This window comes from Maylandia zebra, linkage group LG23 (assembly GCF_041146795.1).
Source record: "Maylandia zebra isolate NMK-2024a linkage group LG23, Mzebra_GT3a, whole genome shotgun sequence".
NCBI lineage: Eukaryota > Metazoa > Chordata > Actinopteri > Cichliformes > Cichlidae > Maylandia > Maylandia zebra.
In genome coordinates this window covers 34,612,188-34,628,567 of record NC_135188.1, presented here as the reverse complement: position 1 = coordinate 34,628,567, position 16,380 = coordinate 34,612,188, and the positions used below count along the sequence as shown (strand labels likewise).

The 16,380-nt window shown below is 43.5% G+C and overlaps 1 protein-coding gene across 4 annotated transcripts in view; it reads left to right on the top strand.

Moving 5' to 3' along the window:
• Positions 1-16,380, top strand: part of LOC101476536 (rho GTPase-activating protein 20) — a 32,075-nt gene that overhangs the window by 2,193 nt on the left and 13,502 nt on the right. For 2 of the 4 annotated variants that reach the window (XM_004552547.5, XM_012919480.5), the window contains exons 2-10: positions 2,989-3,074; positions 12,162-12,335; positions 12,707-12,856; positions 14,697-14,738; positions 14,828-14,912; positions 15,065-15,142; positions 15,565-15,631; positions 15,914-16,087; positions 16,178-16,347. In XM_004552547.5, coding sequence (XP_004552604.2) covers positions 2,989-3,074; positions 12,162-12,335; positions 12,707-12,856; positions 14,697-14,738; positions 14,828-14,912; positions 15,065-15,142; positions 15,565-15,631; positions 15,914-16,087; positions 16,178-16,347 — 1,026 coding nt within the window. The remainder of the gene's footprint in view (positions 1-2,988; positions 3,075-12,161; positions 12,336-12,706; positions 12,857-14,696; positions 14,739-14,827; positions 14,913-15,064; positions 15,143-15,564; positions 15,632-15,913; positions 16,088-16,177; positions 16,348-16,380) is intronic. The other 2 variants (XM_012919481.5, XM_012919482.5) reach the window with 2 other exon arrangements.

Below are 16,380 nucleotides of genomic sequence, written 5' to 3'. Positions count from 1 at the left end.
TCTGTGTACCGAAACCATTTCTATGATAAATGCAGTGTCTTCTGTATTGGAAACAGTAGCTGTCAGTCCACAGCTAATCTATTCTGATCATCAGGTAGTCATTCAAGTTTATTTTGGAGTAAAAAGCATCAAATGTTTGTTTGTTTCAGTTTGTAAAGATAGAAACTGTGAAGAATTGTAGCTTTATGTGGTGCAGACAGAATTTGACTCTGTTTGTTATGCCAGTGTCGCAAATCAATTGTTTTTGTGTTTGTTTGTATTTCATGATGGTCTAAAACTATCCCGCTGACAATTAGACTCAGAAGTGTCACTACTTTGTGACTCTTTGTGGTGGTAATTATCCGATAAATGAGTGGAGGTTTACTTGCAGAAAATAAGACAAAAGGCAGATGGCGAGAGAATTCATATCACAGATTAACACGTTTTTAAAAGTTAATAATGATGATATTATACACACACCAAATATAGTGTTCTGCTTTTTTCAGAGCTATTTCCTTAGGCACACTGTCCTGTACAGGCTGCCCTGTAATACATCAAACATCACTTCATTTATTTAAAGCTTTTTTAATCCTTTACTGAAGTGAGGAGGAGACAGAAAAGTGGAAATAATTAAACTGTTACCCATCAAATATCAGACTGTTGTGTTCAATGGACCACGCAGTATTACTGCCACCACTAAAAATAACCTATCAATTAATTAGATCAGTAATAAAAATAGCTTTTAATTATTATAGGTATACATATTGTTCCATTCATTGAAAGTATTTTTTCCCAGTGATTCTTCTCTGCAGTTACTGTAAAAAGTTGTGGTACAAAGTCTTCCTTCACTGCACAGCCAGCGCTCTGTCCTTGGTTTAGTGATAACTGTTACACATCAGCTGTGCTTGATGAATGTGCTGAGTCAAAAATGCAAAAATGCAGAAACACGGTGTCAGTGTAAGGAAAACGGTTTGTGTAAATACTATAAACTCTGGTGGAAAGGGCAGAAAGCTGCATGAGCAATTGTCCTGTTACATTAGTGAGTTCATCATCACTACAGTTATTTTTTAAACTATTTTTAGGTTATGTTTATGTTAGACAAATTGGGGGTTTTTATAGTCGCTGTTTCCCACAGTAAACCCACTTTTTCACGGAAGCTAACATTGGTGTATTTTTAGGACTGAAAGGTAACATTGTAATATTGTAACTGGAGTACAAGGAATGTTTCAGCAGCCTGTGACCTAGCTAAATCAATGTTATTACATTGTGAAAAATGTGTGGACGTGCATGGTGGATGTAGGATGAAGACGGACTGAGGTTTTCCCACATTTAGAATTCTAAGGTTAGTGTTTGGACAGAGTGACATCACGAATTAACACGAAATGATACAGGCTTTCGTGGTCCCCAGAGGATGAATCCTGTCAAGCTTTGCAAGGGATTTCTACAACCCTGCCAGGAAAGGTCACATGACCAAGCTGGCACTATAGCTAGTAAGCTAATCTGCTTGATTGTCAGGGAAACAAACCATTATAAATTAACTGCTAAACTAATAATTACACTTTCTTCAAACATCCAGAAACACATTAATGCATCACAACAGAAGAACTTGCCACTGCTACTGATAGATGTCTTCTTATTTGAAATAAGCCAATGGCTCAAAAAGCCAATATCATTGATATTAGGCTAATTTAGCGGCGTTATCCCCAAAAGTTATTGCAGTTAACACAGTTGCACCATTCTTTAAAAATTTTCACAGTCACCAAAATGCAACCTGACTGCACTTTTAGCTAAATATGCTGCTCACATTTGTTCCTGAGACACATTTATATGTGAAACTGTTTATATGAAACATGATAAATACCACTAATGACAAGCTAATTATGGTCAGTGGAACCACTGTAACCTCTTTTAGCCTGCTGACATTAGCAGTAGACTTATGAAATCACAGAATGATGGAGCTGCTAGCACGATTAAGAGCTTGTTATCTTTAAAATGTGTTTTCACACTTTTCACATATCTATGACTTACATGTAATAACTACACAAAACAAAAGACTACCTTAACCCACTTAACCTGTCCAAAAACCACTGATCAATGTATTAGCTGATTGTGTTAGTCAGTGTGGTATTCTGACATCCAGTGAAAGAACTGTAGTTATGTAATGTTTGTTTGCAGCCCTGTTTCATGCTGACAAATCCTTCTACAATTAGATTCAATGAAACTTTAATTATCCTTATGTGGGAAACCTGGGTAATCAGATCCTGTAAAGAAAAACAGGATATCAACATGGTCCCAAGCAAGTGAAAGTAGGAAGGTAGCATGAAAAATGTTGTTTTTACACACACTGGATTTTTACTAACATGTGAGAAAGGTCAGAACTGTCATGGCAAAAACAAACAGAGGCTGCTGTGAAATGCTCTGGCATTCCTTTGTGTTTTAAGCTCAGTTCTGCTGTCCCTGTCCTTTTGGAGGCCATAGTCAGCCCTGATGCTGTGATGAATGTGTTGAACATTAGGACACTTGCATAACAAATGAGGAGAGTGTAAACATCACATAAGCATCGAGTCCAACTCTCAGTAAGCACTCACTAAGCAGTGTGGTCAGATATTGTGTGAGTTGCAGTACTAAACCAAAACTTTAAATGACATTATTTAGGTAGATTATCGAGGCTGACAAGCATGTCTCTTTTTTGTGGCAGACAACTTCGCAATTGTTCTTACGATACTTTTTCCACCATTGCTATTTTTTTTTTACCATTCTCATTTCTTGTGAGGTGTTATTCTCTTACCAGCCAATCAGAAACAACAAAGCTCCATATACCATACACAGTCGTAATTTTTAATTGCAAAATAGTTTCTTTGATGGATGCCATGTGGTATGAATGTCACAGTAAAAATGTGAAAAAATATTGCGTATCGAGCTTTGTAGCTTTGCATTAATAATGCAATTTTAATATTAGAAATGTTTCCCTCCCCCTTCATCAGCCATCTTTCTCTTTTGCTTTTTTAGCGCACAAAGTCTCAGAGTTACCGGCGTCAGTCCGCCCCATCTCTGGTCATCACCAAGGCTCTGACCAGGTCCAAGACTCTCTCCAGGTACTGTAAAAGACATGGTCAGGCTGACTCTGGTATCTATGTTTCATTTACTTTTCACTGTAAAGCTAGTTACTGGAGCCACCATATGATCTTAATATGCGGCACCTGTATGTCACAGTGTTTGTGATTTAAAGCAACAACCATCTGCATTGATAGTTAACAGCTTTAATTGTAAATTAAATATAAGTCTAAAATTATACTAATACAATTTAATTGTTAGCCTTGTTTTTTAAACCTTTGTAGACACCTTTTGACAAAGAACAGTAAAGACACTGGTCATCGGAAACACTTGAGGTTGAAAGTCTTTGAGCAGAGATAGATTTAGTGTCTCCAAAGTAGGGTGAATGAGTCACATACAACCCTCTCAGAAACCCTCTTGCAGCCCAGGCCACTGATGAAACCCTGAAGCCACACTCTCACACACGTGCACACACACACGCCCTAAGTGAGGTGTTGGATCTGTTAGGATAGATAATCCTCCTGTTGCCATACTTATCAGAGGATCAGGTAGCTATTAATAGCCTCTGTCTTTGAACATATGCACTGGGAAAGTGAAGAAGAAAACCTTGTTAAAACCTAATAGTAGCTGGTTCACACCTTCTTAGCATGTTTCCAAGCTTCACTGTGATTTTGTCCAACAAATTCACCACTTGTGGATGGTTTACATACACTTATCAAAGGCATAAATGTCATGGTAATTTTGGGCTTTTAATGTTTTCTTTGAACTGTTCTTTGTCCAAAATTATTTAGTTTTTTTCTCTAATCCACAAATACACTGCACAAAAAAATAAAAGAACACATCAGAGTTCTGTGGGGGGAAAAATCACGCTGGACATGTGGACTGAGTAATGTGTTAGGAACGAAAGGATGGCAGATCGTTTGATGGCAATTCAAAGAAAACTCTGATAATCAAAATGAAAAAAGAAGTGGCAGGCTGTCACTGCTCATTGCAGCAACTCAAAATGATACTCAGTAGTTTGTGTGTCTCATGTGCTTGTGTGCACGCCTGACATCTGAGTTAATGAGACGACAGATGTTCCTGGGGGATCTCCTCCCAGATCGGGACCAGGACATCACTGAACTCCTGGACAGCCTGAGGTGCAATCTAGCAGCTCCAGGTGGACCAAAACATCATGTCCCAGAGTTGTTCTATTGGATTTAGCCCAAGCACGGCGACCAGTCAATGGTATGAATTCCTTCATCCTGCAGGAACTCCCTGCATACTCTTATTATATGAGGCCAGGCATTGTCATACACTAGGAGGAACCCAGCATCACTGGCCCAAAGATTTCATTCTAATACCTAATGGTAGTGAGGGTGTCGTTACCCAGCCTGCAGAGGTCCATGCATCCTTCCATGGATACACCTCTCCAGACCATCACTGACCACCACCAAACTGGTCATGCTGAACAATGTTACAGGCAGCATATCATTCTCCACAGCTTCTCCAGGACCTTTCACATCTGTCACATGTGATTTGAGTGAAACTGATTAATGGGTCTAACTGTGCAACCTCTGTAGGGTCCAGGTATTACCTCATGGTAGCAGTAGCGACACTGAATCTAGCTAAATGCAGAACTGGTTAAAAAAAAACAGTCACATAAGATGAGGAGGAGAAAAAAGGTCAGTGGTCTCCAGCCGTAAAACCATTCCTGTTTTTGGGGTTGTGTCATTGCTCCCCCTCTGGTCCCCCTGTGGTTCATTTATTAACACCGAAACACCTGAAACTGATTAACAACCCCTCTGCTATTTAACTGACCAGAAGTTTATCCCAAAGTTTAATTGACTTGATGTTATACTCTGATTAAGAAAATATTCACTTTTTACCATTCTGCCAAGAAAATTGAAATTAATTTTAATTGGTTGGTTTCCTGGCATGGACCCAGCCCTGGCGGACTGACCCCCGGCTGCCAAGACTGGCAATAGGGACATGGAATGTCACCTCTCTGGTGGGGAAGGAGCCTGAGTTAGTGCGTGAGGTTGAAAGGTACAGGCTAGATATAGTCGGGCTCACCTCTACACATGGCTTGGGCTCTGGAACCAGTCTCCTGGAGAGGGGCTGGACTCTGTCTCAGTCTGGAGTTGCCCCTGGTGAGAGGCGGCGGGCTGGGGTGGGTATTCTAATATCCCCTCGGCTTGCTGCCGGTACGTTGGGGTTTTTCCCGGTGGACGAGAGGGTTTGTTCCCTGCGCCTTAGGGTCGGGGAACGGGTCCTGACTGTCATCTGCGCTTATGCGCCGAGTGGCAGTTCAGAGTACCCAGCCTTCTTAGAGTCCCTGGGGGGGGGGTGCTGGAGGGTGCTCCACCTGGAGACTCTGTTGTCCTGCTGGGAGACTTCAATGCTCACGTGGGTAACGACAGCGAGACCTGGAGGGGCGTGATTGGGAGGAACGGCCTCCCTGATCTGAACCCGAGCGGTGCTTTGTTATTGGACTTCTGTGCTAATCACAGTTTGGCCATAACGAACACCCTGTTCGAACATAAGAGTGTCCATAAGTGCACGTGGCACCAGCACGCTCTAGGCCGTAGGTCGATGATCGATTTTGTAATCGTATCAGCAGACCTGCGACCATATGTTCTGGACACTCGGATAAAGAGAGGGGCTGAGCTGTCAACTGATCACCACCTGGTGGTGAGTTGGATCAGGTGGCGGGGGAGGACGCTGGACAGACCTGGTGCACCTAAACGCGTAGTGAGGGTGTGCTGGGAACGTCTAGCAGAGGCCCCAGTCCGCGAGATCTTCAACGCACACCTCCGGCAGAGCTTCAACAGCATTCCAAGGGAGACTGGGGACATTGAGTCCGAATGGACCATGTTCAGCGTCTCCATTGCCGAAGCTGCTGCATTGAGCTGCGGCCGCAAGGTGGTTGGTGCCTGCCGTGGTGGTAATCCCCGAACCAAATGGTGGACACCAGAGGTGAAGGGAGCCACCAGGCTGAAGAAGGAGTCCTATCAGGCTTGGTTAGCCTGTGGGACTCCAGAGGCAGCCGACAGGTATTGACAGGCCAAGCGGAATGCGGCTCGGGCAGTGGCTGAAGCAAAAACTCGGGTGTGGGAGGAGTTCGGAGAGGCCATGGAAAAAGACTTTCCGACTGCCTCGAAGAGATTCTGGCAAACCGTCAGACGTCTCAGGAGGGGAAAGCGGTGCTCTACCTGCACTGTGTATAGTGCTGGCGGAGCGCTGCTGACGTCGACTGAGAAAATTGTCAGGCGGTGGAAGGAATAATTCGAGGACCTCCTTAATCCCACTGACACGTCTTCCGAGGAGGAAGCAGAGTCTGGGGATGAGGGGAATGACCCGCCAATTTCCGGGGGCGAGGTCACTGAGGCAGTTAAACAACTCCTTGGTGGCAGAGCCCCTGGTGTTGATGAGGTCCGCCCCGAGTTCCTGAAGGCTCTGGACGTTGTAGGGCTGTCCTGGTTGACACGCCTCTGCAATGTTGCGTGGAGATCAGGGGCAGTACCTGTGGACTGGCAGACCGGGGTGGTGGTCCCCATCTTTAAGAAGGGGGACCGGAGGGTGTGTTCCAACTACAGGGGGATTACACTCCTCAGCCTCCCTGGGAAAGTCTATGCCAGGGTGCTGGAAAGGAGAGTTCGTCCGTTAGTCGAACCTCGGATACAGGAGGAACAATGCGGTTTTCGTCCTGGTCGCGGAACACTGGACCAGCTCTTTATCCTCTCCAGGATACTTGAGGGTGCATGGGAGTTTGCCCAACCAGTTTACATGTGTTTTGTGGACTTGGAGAAGGCATTCGACCGTGTCCCTCGGGGTGTCCTGTGGGAGGTGTTGCGGGAATATGGGGTGTCTGGCCCATTGCTACGGGCCATTCGATCCCTATATAACCGTTGCAAGAGCTTGGTTCGCATTGCCGGCAATAAGTCTGACTCGTTCCCGGTGGGTGATGGGCTCCGCCAGGGCTGCTCTTTGTCTCCGGTTCTGTTCATAATTTTTATGGACAGGATTTCTAGGCGCAGCCAAGTGGCGGAGGGCTTTCGCTTTGGTGGCCTCAGAATCTCATCTCTGATTTTTGCAGATGATGTGGTTCTGTTGGCTTCATCGGGTGAGGGCCTCCAGCTCGCACTGGAACGGTTCGCAGCCGAGTGTGAAGCAGCGGGAATGAGGATCAGCACCTCCAAATCTGAGGCCATGGTTCTCAGCCGGAAAAGGGTGGAGTGCCCACTCCGGGTCGGGGATGAGTTCCTGCCCCAAGTGGAGGAGTTCAAGTATCTCGGGGTCTTGTTCTCGAGTGATGGGAGAAGGGAGCCGGAGATCGACAGACGGATTGGGGCTGCAGCTGCAGTAATGCGGACGCTTCACCGGTCCGTCGTGGTGAAGAGGGAGCTGAGTGTAAAAGCGAAGCTCTCAATTTACCGGTCAATCTACGTCCCTACCCTCACCTATGGCCACGAGCTGTGGGTAGTGACCGAAAGAACGAGATCGCGGATACAAGCGGCAGAAATGAGCTTCCTCCGAAGGGTGGCTGGCCTCTCCCTTAGAGATAGGGTGAGAAGTTTGGCCATCCGGGAGGGGCTCAGAGTAGAGCAGCTGCTGCTCCACATCGAAAGGAGCCAGCTGAGGTGGTTCGGGCATCTGACAAGGATGCCCCCTGGGCGCCTCCTGGGTGAGGTGTTCCAGGCATGTCCCACCGGGAGGAGGCCCCGGGGCAGACCCAGGACACGCTGGAGAGATTATATCTCTCGGCTGGCCTGGGAACGCCTTGGTATTCCCCCGGATAAGCTGGAGGAGGTGGCTGGGGAGAGGGAGGTCTGGGCCTCTTTGCTTAGGCTGCTGCCCCCGCGACCCGGCCCCGGATAAAGCGGATGAAGATGGATGGATGGTTTCCTGGCATGGACCCAGCATTTAAGCATACTTATACATCAACAGGGTTGGGATCAGGGATTTGATAAGGCCAATTGAAATGTATGATTGCTTTATCTATTCCAAAACCAGTTTCTTTGTGTATTCAGGATGCCTTATTGTAAAACCCAGTTGTCTCCAAGTTTCAACTGTTTAGCTTCTTGGTTTGAAGTGAAGTTGAAGAAATTTTAGGTGGACTCATCCTTTTACACTATTTGATTTACTTTGTGCAATGTACCAGTACCATTTGCCGAAAAACAGCCCCAGAGCATGATGCCACTACCAACATGCTTGGCAGCTGGCACAACGCTCTTATGTTTGAAAGCATTACGTCTGTTCATCTGACCATAAAACCTTTCATCAGAGACATTTTTCTTGCCCTAATTGGAAGCTGAAATTTTACTCAAGCTTGGAGGTGTCAACTTTGGACCAGGGGCTCCTGTCTTTGTAGGCACCCTTTCAGTCCATGGTGTTATAGAAGTCGCTTCACTGTGGACAAGGACACTGGTGTTCCAGCAGTTTCCAGTTCATGGCAGGCTTAAGCCTTGAAGTTCATGGGTTGTTGCTGAACATCTTAACCAGTGGTCCCCAACTCCAGGCCTCGAGGGCTGGTGTCCTGCAGTTTTTAGATGTGTCCTTGATCCATCACAGCTGATTTAAATGGCTAAATGACCTCTCCAGTTCTCCAGAGGCCTGGTAATGGACTAATCATTTGATTCAGGTGTGTAGACCCAGGGTGAGATCTAAAACCTGCAGGACACCGGCCCTCGAGGCCTGGAGTTGGGGACCCCTGATCTTAACCAATCTTAACCAATTTCCTCCCTTCTTCTCTCTGAGGATGACAGTTTGGGACTTGTCCCAGACTTTTGCAAAGTTTTGACAAATCATTAAATAGGTTTGCTGTGCAATCAGTGCACTCTACAACAGGAACCGTTTAAAGAAATGATTAAAAGGCCAAAATTGTCATGACATTCATGCCCTTGGTGAGTGTATGCAAACTATAAAGCAACTGTAGCTCTACATTTTGGCACATACATTTATAGGGACTGGCACTTGTATAGCACATTTCCAGTGACCACTCAAAGCACCTTTAGACAAACCACATTTAAACATTTATTCATACAGTTTTTTATACACTTTATCCATCTCACATCAATATCCAATTTAGATTCATCAGCTACAGAGTAGGTGGGTCAATTCAGATATCAACGTATGAGCTCATATTGTATGTTGTGTGATAATAAATAAAGATAAAAAGAGAAGATGACGGGGTTATTTATTTGATTTTCAACAAAGAATTTTATAAAACTAGTCAGCAAGTTACAATGAAGACACCACCTGACTGCACTCTGTCAGAGTAGCTGTGATACTACTATGCTAAATGTGCTGCAGATAGTGCTGAACGTGTAAATCATGTACACAGTAGGTGTGGAGCTGCTCTGCTGGTGATGACACCATTTCTAAGTTACTCATAGGGTTGCTTGGCATGAAATAAAGACTGGAAAAAGGGTAAAGCGTTTGCCTGGTCCTGTCCAAAGGTAACCAAATAGGCTCAAAGCAGTCCTGAAACCCACTAATTAACACATTATTTTTTGCTTGTTTGGTCCTTACAAAAACTCAAGAATTTAAGGTTTATCAGGACTTAAGGTACAGGACTGATTTTTGGCGGGGTGCCTTTACTACGTAGACTCTTGTTCCCATTGGAACAATAGGATTAATTAGTGGACTTCTGAGATGCTGGCACAGGTTTATGAAGAGAGATAGCAGCACCACTCGGCCTTTTTCCCAAATTGTTTGAATAACAATTTGCGGTAGGAAAGTTAGAGAAAATAAAATCCTTCTTGTCTTCTTGAGCTTTAACGTGCATTTGTGGTGTAACAACAAACCCAGTTACAGTGGGGTTCAGAACTTCAAGTGTAGATTAAATGATTTGCACATAATTGTATTCAGTGTGGGTATATAAAACCTTTCCAAGGTCTGAAAAAATTTATTTAGTTTTAAGAAGCGAATGGAAGTGCATACTAGAAACACTGTACATGTGCAGTGAGCCACACAGTTGTAAAGCAGTTTAATGGGCTCTTTAAATCTGGTATCCACTTCCTTTATACAGCAGCATCTTAAGTACATGACTGTTTATGACTTGTCTCATCATGTAATTCTGTTTTTACTCAAATACATTTTAGGAATATTAAATACTTTTCAAGTGCGTTACAAGTGTGGTTGTTAACAGGAATCCCATTTTCACTAATTAGGGTTCATGTTCCTAACTTATATTACCTACGTACTTTTGTCTCCATCCTATTTCTTTTTTTAGTTAATATTAACTGAGTAATGCTTCATATAAAATGTGAAACAATTAACATTATAAGTGAGATGCCTGAGAATTAATTAGTAGTTAATACGAATTGGAATTTATATTGTAAAAATAGCAGAAGAAAAAGGGCTAGACCAGTGAGGGAAAAACAAAAATTTCATCAATAAAACTTTTAAAAGTTCTTCTCTGGCTTCCAGAGTACTTCACTCGCACCCTACTCACCAGTGACTCCCGTGAACTTTACATAAGGGAGAGTGCTTTGATGTACTTGCAGGCTATCTTGTGTTGGGTGATTAAGGATGCCAGAAAGAGCCAGAGATCTGAAGTGAATAATCTAATAACAGAGACACTAACCTCTCGGCCTAAGAGGCAGAGGCTGACTCTTTTTTATTACCTACAGGGACGTCCAAAGATGCTTTGAGATAAACTAATGTCTTCTTACAAGACAGAAAAGTTTCGACCAATGAGTTAGCTGCTGCTTAGCATTATAAGTGAGTCACGCTGCTTCAAAAACAAGTTACTCTATTAAATAAGAAGTGGTAGCACAGGTCATATCAAAGTAATTATTGTAGTAGAACATTCCTGAGGCATGAAGCATTCAGGTGAAGGCTGTTTGCTCTTTTGTCTCAGGTACAATATTTATATTCAATTCAATTTTATTTATACAGCGCCAAATTACAACAGCAGTCGCCTCAAGGCCAAACCCAACAGTCATATGACCTCCTCTAGCGACTCCAGCAACAGTGGGAAGGAAAAACTCCTTTTTAACAGGAAGAAACCTCCAGCAGAGCCAGGCTCAGGGAGGTGCGGCCATCTGCTGCAACCGGTTGGGGTGAGATAATGAGGACAGGATAAGAGAACCGCTGTGGAAGAGAGCCAGAGGTTAATAACAAGTACAATTCATGGTTCCTACTCCCCTTTCCCATCAGATGACATACAGTTTATCTTAAAAATTAACATTTAATTTCAAAAGGGAAAAAAAGCAAACATTAATTACTTTTGGATTCTGTATGGGGTCGCAGTGATAGACTGTATATAAAAGAAGGATGTAGCGTCCTACAGTGTGACACTATTGTGAGAGTGCCTCGAAAGATTAACAGGTGACTTAGATCATCATGTAAATTAATGCTGTGTTTTTCATCTGATAGTATAACTCACTGATATGCTGAGATCATTTCAACTTTCAAAAATGTTATAAACCAACATATGAACTCTGAATGTTATCGTTTAAAAGTATTACAGTACAGTGCTACATAAGTTTGTTAGCATTTTGTGAAAGTGCTTAAATATGCTCTGTTTGTAAAGATCTTTAGTCATATTAAATTACTAAATGTGAGAAGAAATGAGTGGAGAGAATTTCACTGTTGTAACTGGTGTTCTTTACTTTTCTTTGAAATTCCACCCTTGATAAATGGATTGATACTTATACAATGCTTTTCTACTTCAGCTAAGCACTTCTGTTTTGCCTATAGAACCTTCACGCACCCTCACACTGTGATGCATTCAAGGCAGCTTGAGGTTTAGTGTCTTCCCCAAGTAAAACTTTCAGAGTAAAGTGATTTGGGGAGGGCCTGCCATGTAACTGAGCAGCTTCTCCTTGAAGGACATCACTTGCTTGTCATCTTTGATGTACTGCTGATGGTCTTCGACCTTGGTGCAATTACCCAAACTGCACGCTTTTGAACCACAGCAGACAATTAACACATAATATTTGATATTATTGGCTGGAATAGCAGCAGAGCAGGAAGAAGCTGCTGTTCTTCTAGTTTAAACAGAGCCAAAGCTTTTAATGTGAAGGGCTGCTGGAAAAACCACCAAACTCATAGAGAACCCCACTGATTAAGTGAAAGAGATGTATCATAAGTTGTCGCAGTGTATTGAGGTTAATCTGTTCCATTTATTCATGTTCCAGAGAAAGCTTCCTGGTTCCCATGTGTCCAGAGACGTGTCCGCTGATCCAGTCCTTCCTGACTAGTTCTGATAGGTCGTTTCTTCTCCAAGGACATGCTCAGTTAAAGACGGGGATGCAGACTCAGGACAGACACCTCTTCCTCTTTACTGACATTCTGGTGGTTGCCAAAGCTAAGTAAGCACAAGTGTGTGTGCTTGCGTGCGTGTTTGTGTGTGAGCATGTATTCATATCTTTGTGGGGACCAGAAATTAGAAGTTCACTATACTTGTGGATCAACAGCCCAAAATCCTGGTCCCCACAAGTTTGAAGGCATTTTTGAGACTCAAAGTGTTAGGCTTAGGCTAAGGGGCTAGGGAAAGCATTATGTTAATTAGATGTCCCACAAGATATGAATACCCGACGTGTGTGTGTGTGTGTATTCTTTTCTTTCTGTGAAGCAGATTAGGAACATTTTGGCTGTTCTTCCTGTCCTTCACACGGTAATTAGGTTAATGCCTGGGTGTAAGGTTTAAGTGTAAGGTGTGTGTGTGTGTGTGTGTTCCTAGGTCAGCCAACCACTTCAAGCAGAAAGCCCAGGTGCGTGTGTGTGAGATGTGGACGGCAGGCTGCATGGACGAGGTGTGTGAGGGTAGCACAAACCCAGAGAGGAGCTTTGTAATGGGGTGGCCCACCTGCAACTGTGTCGCTACCTTTAGGTATCACACACAAAGATGCACAGCAGTACTACACACATGCTGCACTCATACGGACACAAATATTCACACACACACATACACGGTGGTGAATTGTACTTATTTTAACACATTTTCTTTTATACCAAGGTGTTTAGAAGTCCTTAACATGGGCTCATTGTGATGTGGTTGACCCAGAAACGACATTTGTACAAACTTTGTTCACGCTGACGCTGCCTCACGTCAACAGCTGTGAAGGTGTTTATGTTTCCACAGAAAATATGCTGCTGATGCTGTAAACTTGACCTTAAATGCCAAAGGAACAGAAAACAGACAGGATGAGGCAAAAGAGCTCAGTGACATCCTACCGTGCAACCATTAACACATCAGGCCTTGTTCTTATCCATTATTTTCAAAAGGAAGTTCTGATTCCTGCTTTTATGATGAGGAGTAAAAGTATTTCATCGTGAACTGAGGTTCACGATATATATATATATATATATATATATATATATATATATATATATATATATATATATATATATATATATATATATGTGTCAATTTAAACATTTGAATAGTGGAAGAAGAGACTTTTTTGCCTTTAGCATTCTGTTTGTTTCGAGCTTCCACGTGTCTTGGAAGAGAGAGACATGCTGATCTTTGCCACAGTTGCCAGGTGATGTTATCTATATGTCCAGGGAGCTGATGAAGTTTGAGCAGCAGAGTAAGAATATAGGCCAAGAGGCGCTGATTGAGCTACAAAGCAGGATTTGATGCACCCTGAATCATGTCAGCTTGGTTAGGACAGAAACAAAGGGCAAGTAAATTTTCTGTTAGATATGTGACACTTTTTCTTTGTTCTTCTGTTTGTTAGCAGGGTTAGTCAAAATGTCTTGGACTTATTTGAATCTGTAGAATTTGGGGTGTGGGGTTTAAATGAGTATGTTTTGGAGTGTTGCTTTGCTCCAGGAAATCTTGGAAGAACCCATTAGCAAAGAGAAAAAGGGTAACGCCTTTATGTTTTGCATCAAATCTTCACTAAAGAAAAAGAAAATTGGGAGACATCAACTTGATGTTGTCAAGAGAAGTAACACCACATTGCCTGAAGTCATTGCAGGAATCCTACTCTGAAGGAAGACTAAGGCTGTTTTTTATGCTCACCGCTGACCCCTTGTCACCTGGAGCTGTGCGACAAATTTGACGTCACAACTGCTGGGACATGCCGCAGTTTAGGTCTTATTTCTGCACTCTGCAATGTCTTGGCTTTCAGTTTGGATTTCCTCTTTTCCTATATCGGTGGTTATGTGTTGGTATTGTCTGTGTGGTGACACCTATTGTTCAGGTGAATACTGCAGCAGCTACCTGAGCCTTAACAGCAGGCTTAGAAGTGGTTGCTGAGAACGTTAGCAACAGACTGTGAAGCAGCGGGTGTACTGTGGCTGTAAAAGTTTTATAGTCATGGATTAAGCAGTAACACCGTCTGCAGTAGTTTGCATATTTTGCGTGTGGCATGAGCACCAGCAAGACCCACAGAACAGACACATAGATCAGTGGGTTGCAAAGTGGTTTGCAGATCTGCGGCAACTGTGTGCAGACCAAAGCAACTAAATATCACACCCTACCTGCGTGAAGTGGATGTGCGAAAGGGCTGGGACTGAGATCAGCTGATCTGGTAGGCTGAGATTCTAGCTAAGCTTGACTTTGTGACCTGCAACCTGAAATTCTGCAGAATGCTGCAAGTTGCTGTACTTAAAAAAAGCAAAACAGTTAGTATTATGACCCACTCACTGACGCACATGAACGCACACACACAGTCTGCAGTGATACATGATGCTCTTTTGATGTTTGTGCTTCCCTTCAGCTCAGCAGAACAGAAGGAGAAATGGCTCGCCCTCCTTAAGAGGTACACTTCCTTCATGTGTCAACAAAGTATCGTATTTACTGTGTGTGTTAGAGAAAGAGTTATTCTTACAGGCACTATTTCCTTTCCAGTCGTATAAAAGAAGAAAAAGAGATAGAAGAACCGAAAACCATACCTGTGAGGGTGTACGGGAAAGGAATCAATACATTTGCTCTTGTAAGTTTTAAACTGTAGGGCCTACAGCTGATTTATTTGTGTATACTAGTACAACTGTAGGGTGTTGTTACAACTCGCAGTGCAGTGCGATGCTCTGTTCATCCTCCTCATCAGTATCTCCTGTGTTTCTGTGCTGCTTTTCCTGTAATTAGGCCAAAACGATCCCAGTCAGCAACTCAGATTCAACCAATGAGGTGATCCGCCTGGCCCTGCAGCAGTTTGGCATCATCGTAAGTAATAATCCAAAAACATTTTATTCATAAAGTCAATCCAACGTTTAGCCATGTGCTTGTTTGTAGTTGAGTATGAGCGATGTTCTTTTACCTTAATACACAGCACCGCACCTCTGATTATTATTAAGTTGTCATGTTTCAATTCAAATGTCCAGTGTTTGGCTCTTTACCTATTTTATAATACTCACTTTGGCCATCTGATGAAAGAAACAGTGCCCGACCTTGCAAAAAGCCAGTGAAGCTCAGTACTGTGTTTTCTTACTTACCCCACGGTTGTGTGAACACAAACAGCATGTGAAAAGTCAAAAAGAATACGCATCTCTGCTCTGCCTGCTGTGGTTTTCTCTCAGGACTCCTTTGTGTATTTTGTTTTCCTGACTCCTTGACTCTTCATCTTTCTTTTTCTTTTCTATTTTTAGGGAAATATCAAAGACTTCCAGCTGTGGGTCCTCTCCAAAAGGGACAACACCCCTTATCCTCTAATTGGTAGGTGAGCTTGGGGCACACTAGTTGAACAGACTGTCAGTTGTTTTTCTGTATTTAGTTTGTTTCCTGAACCAGCTGTGTGATTCTCTTCCTTTTGATCTTCATGTGCATGACACAGGGGTGAGATGGGTTTTTTTAGGCACACTAGTACCTTTCATCCCTGGAGACGAGTGTGATGTAGCTCCAGAGAGAGTGTGTGCTCACTCATAATGTGATCTTGTTTTATAGCAACAACACTGAGCCTTCAGGGAGCACTATTGTCTCTTCTTCTCTCTCTCTTAGGTCATGAGTTTCCCTTCAGCATCCACATGAGTCATGTGAGATACTCTCAGGGAGGAGGCAGGGATGCTGCTGCTCCACCTGCAGACAGACTGAAGGCAGAGCAGCTGCAGGTGTACAAGCAGTTTCAGTTCATCCTCAAGCCTCGACCTGTTGAGCCGCCACAACAGCACACAGGTAAAATCATCCATTCTGTGTCAAAGAAATTCAAAATAAAAATTAGAGCATTACAATTTCATGCTTTCTGGGCTGCTGTCATCTCTTCAGATTTCTCTGGGAAGCCATTCAAAAGGAGGCGCTCGCTCATCGCCTGGGCCTTCTGGCGAGGCTCTTCCTCGAACCTGAATGAGCTGTCCCTCAGCACTGCACGAGGCTGTTTGTTCGGCCAGCCACTCAGCTCCGTTTGTGCAGGGGACACTCTGCCAAAGCCAGTCATGGTGAGCGTGTGCACTGAGTGACAGAAAGCACAC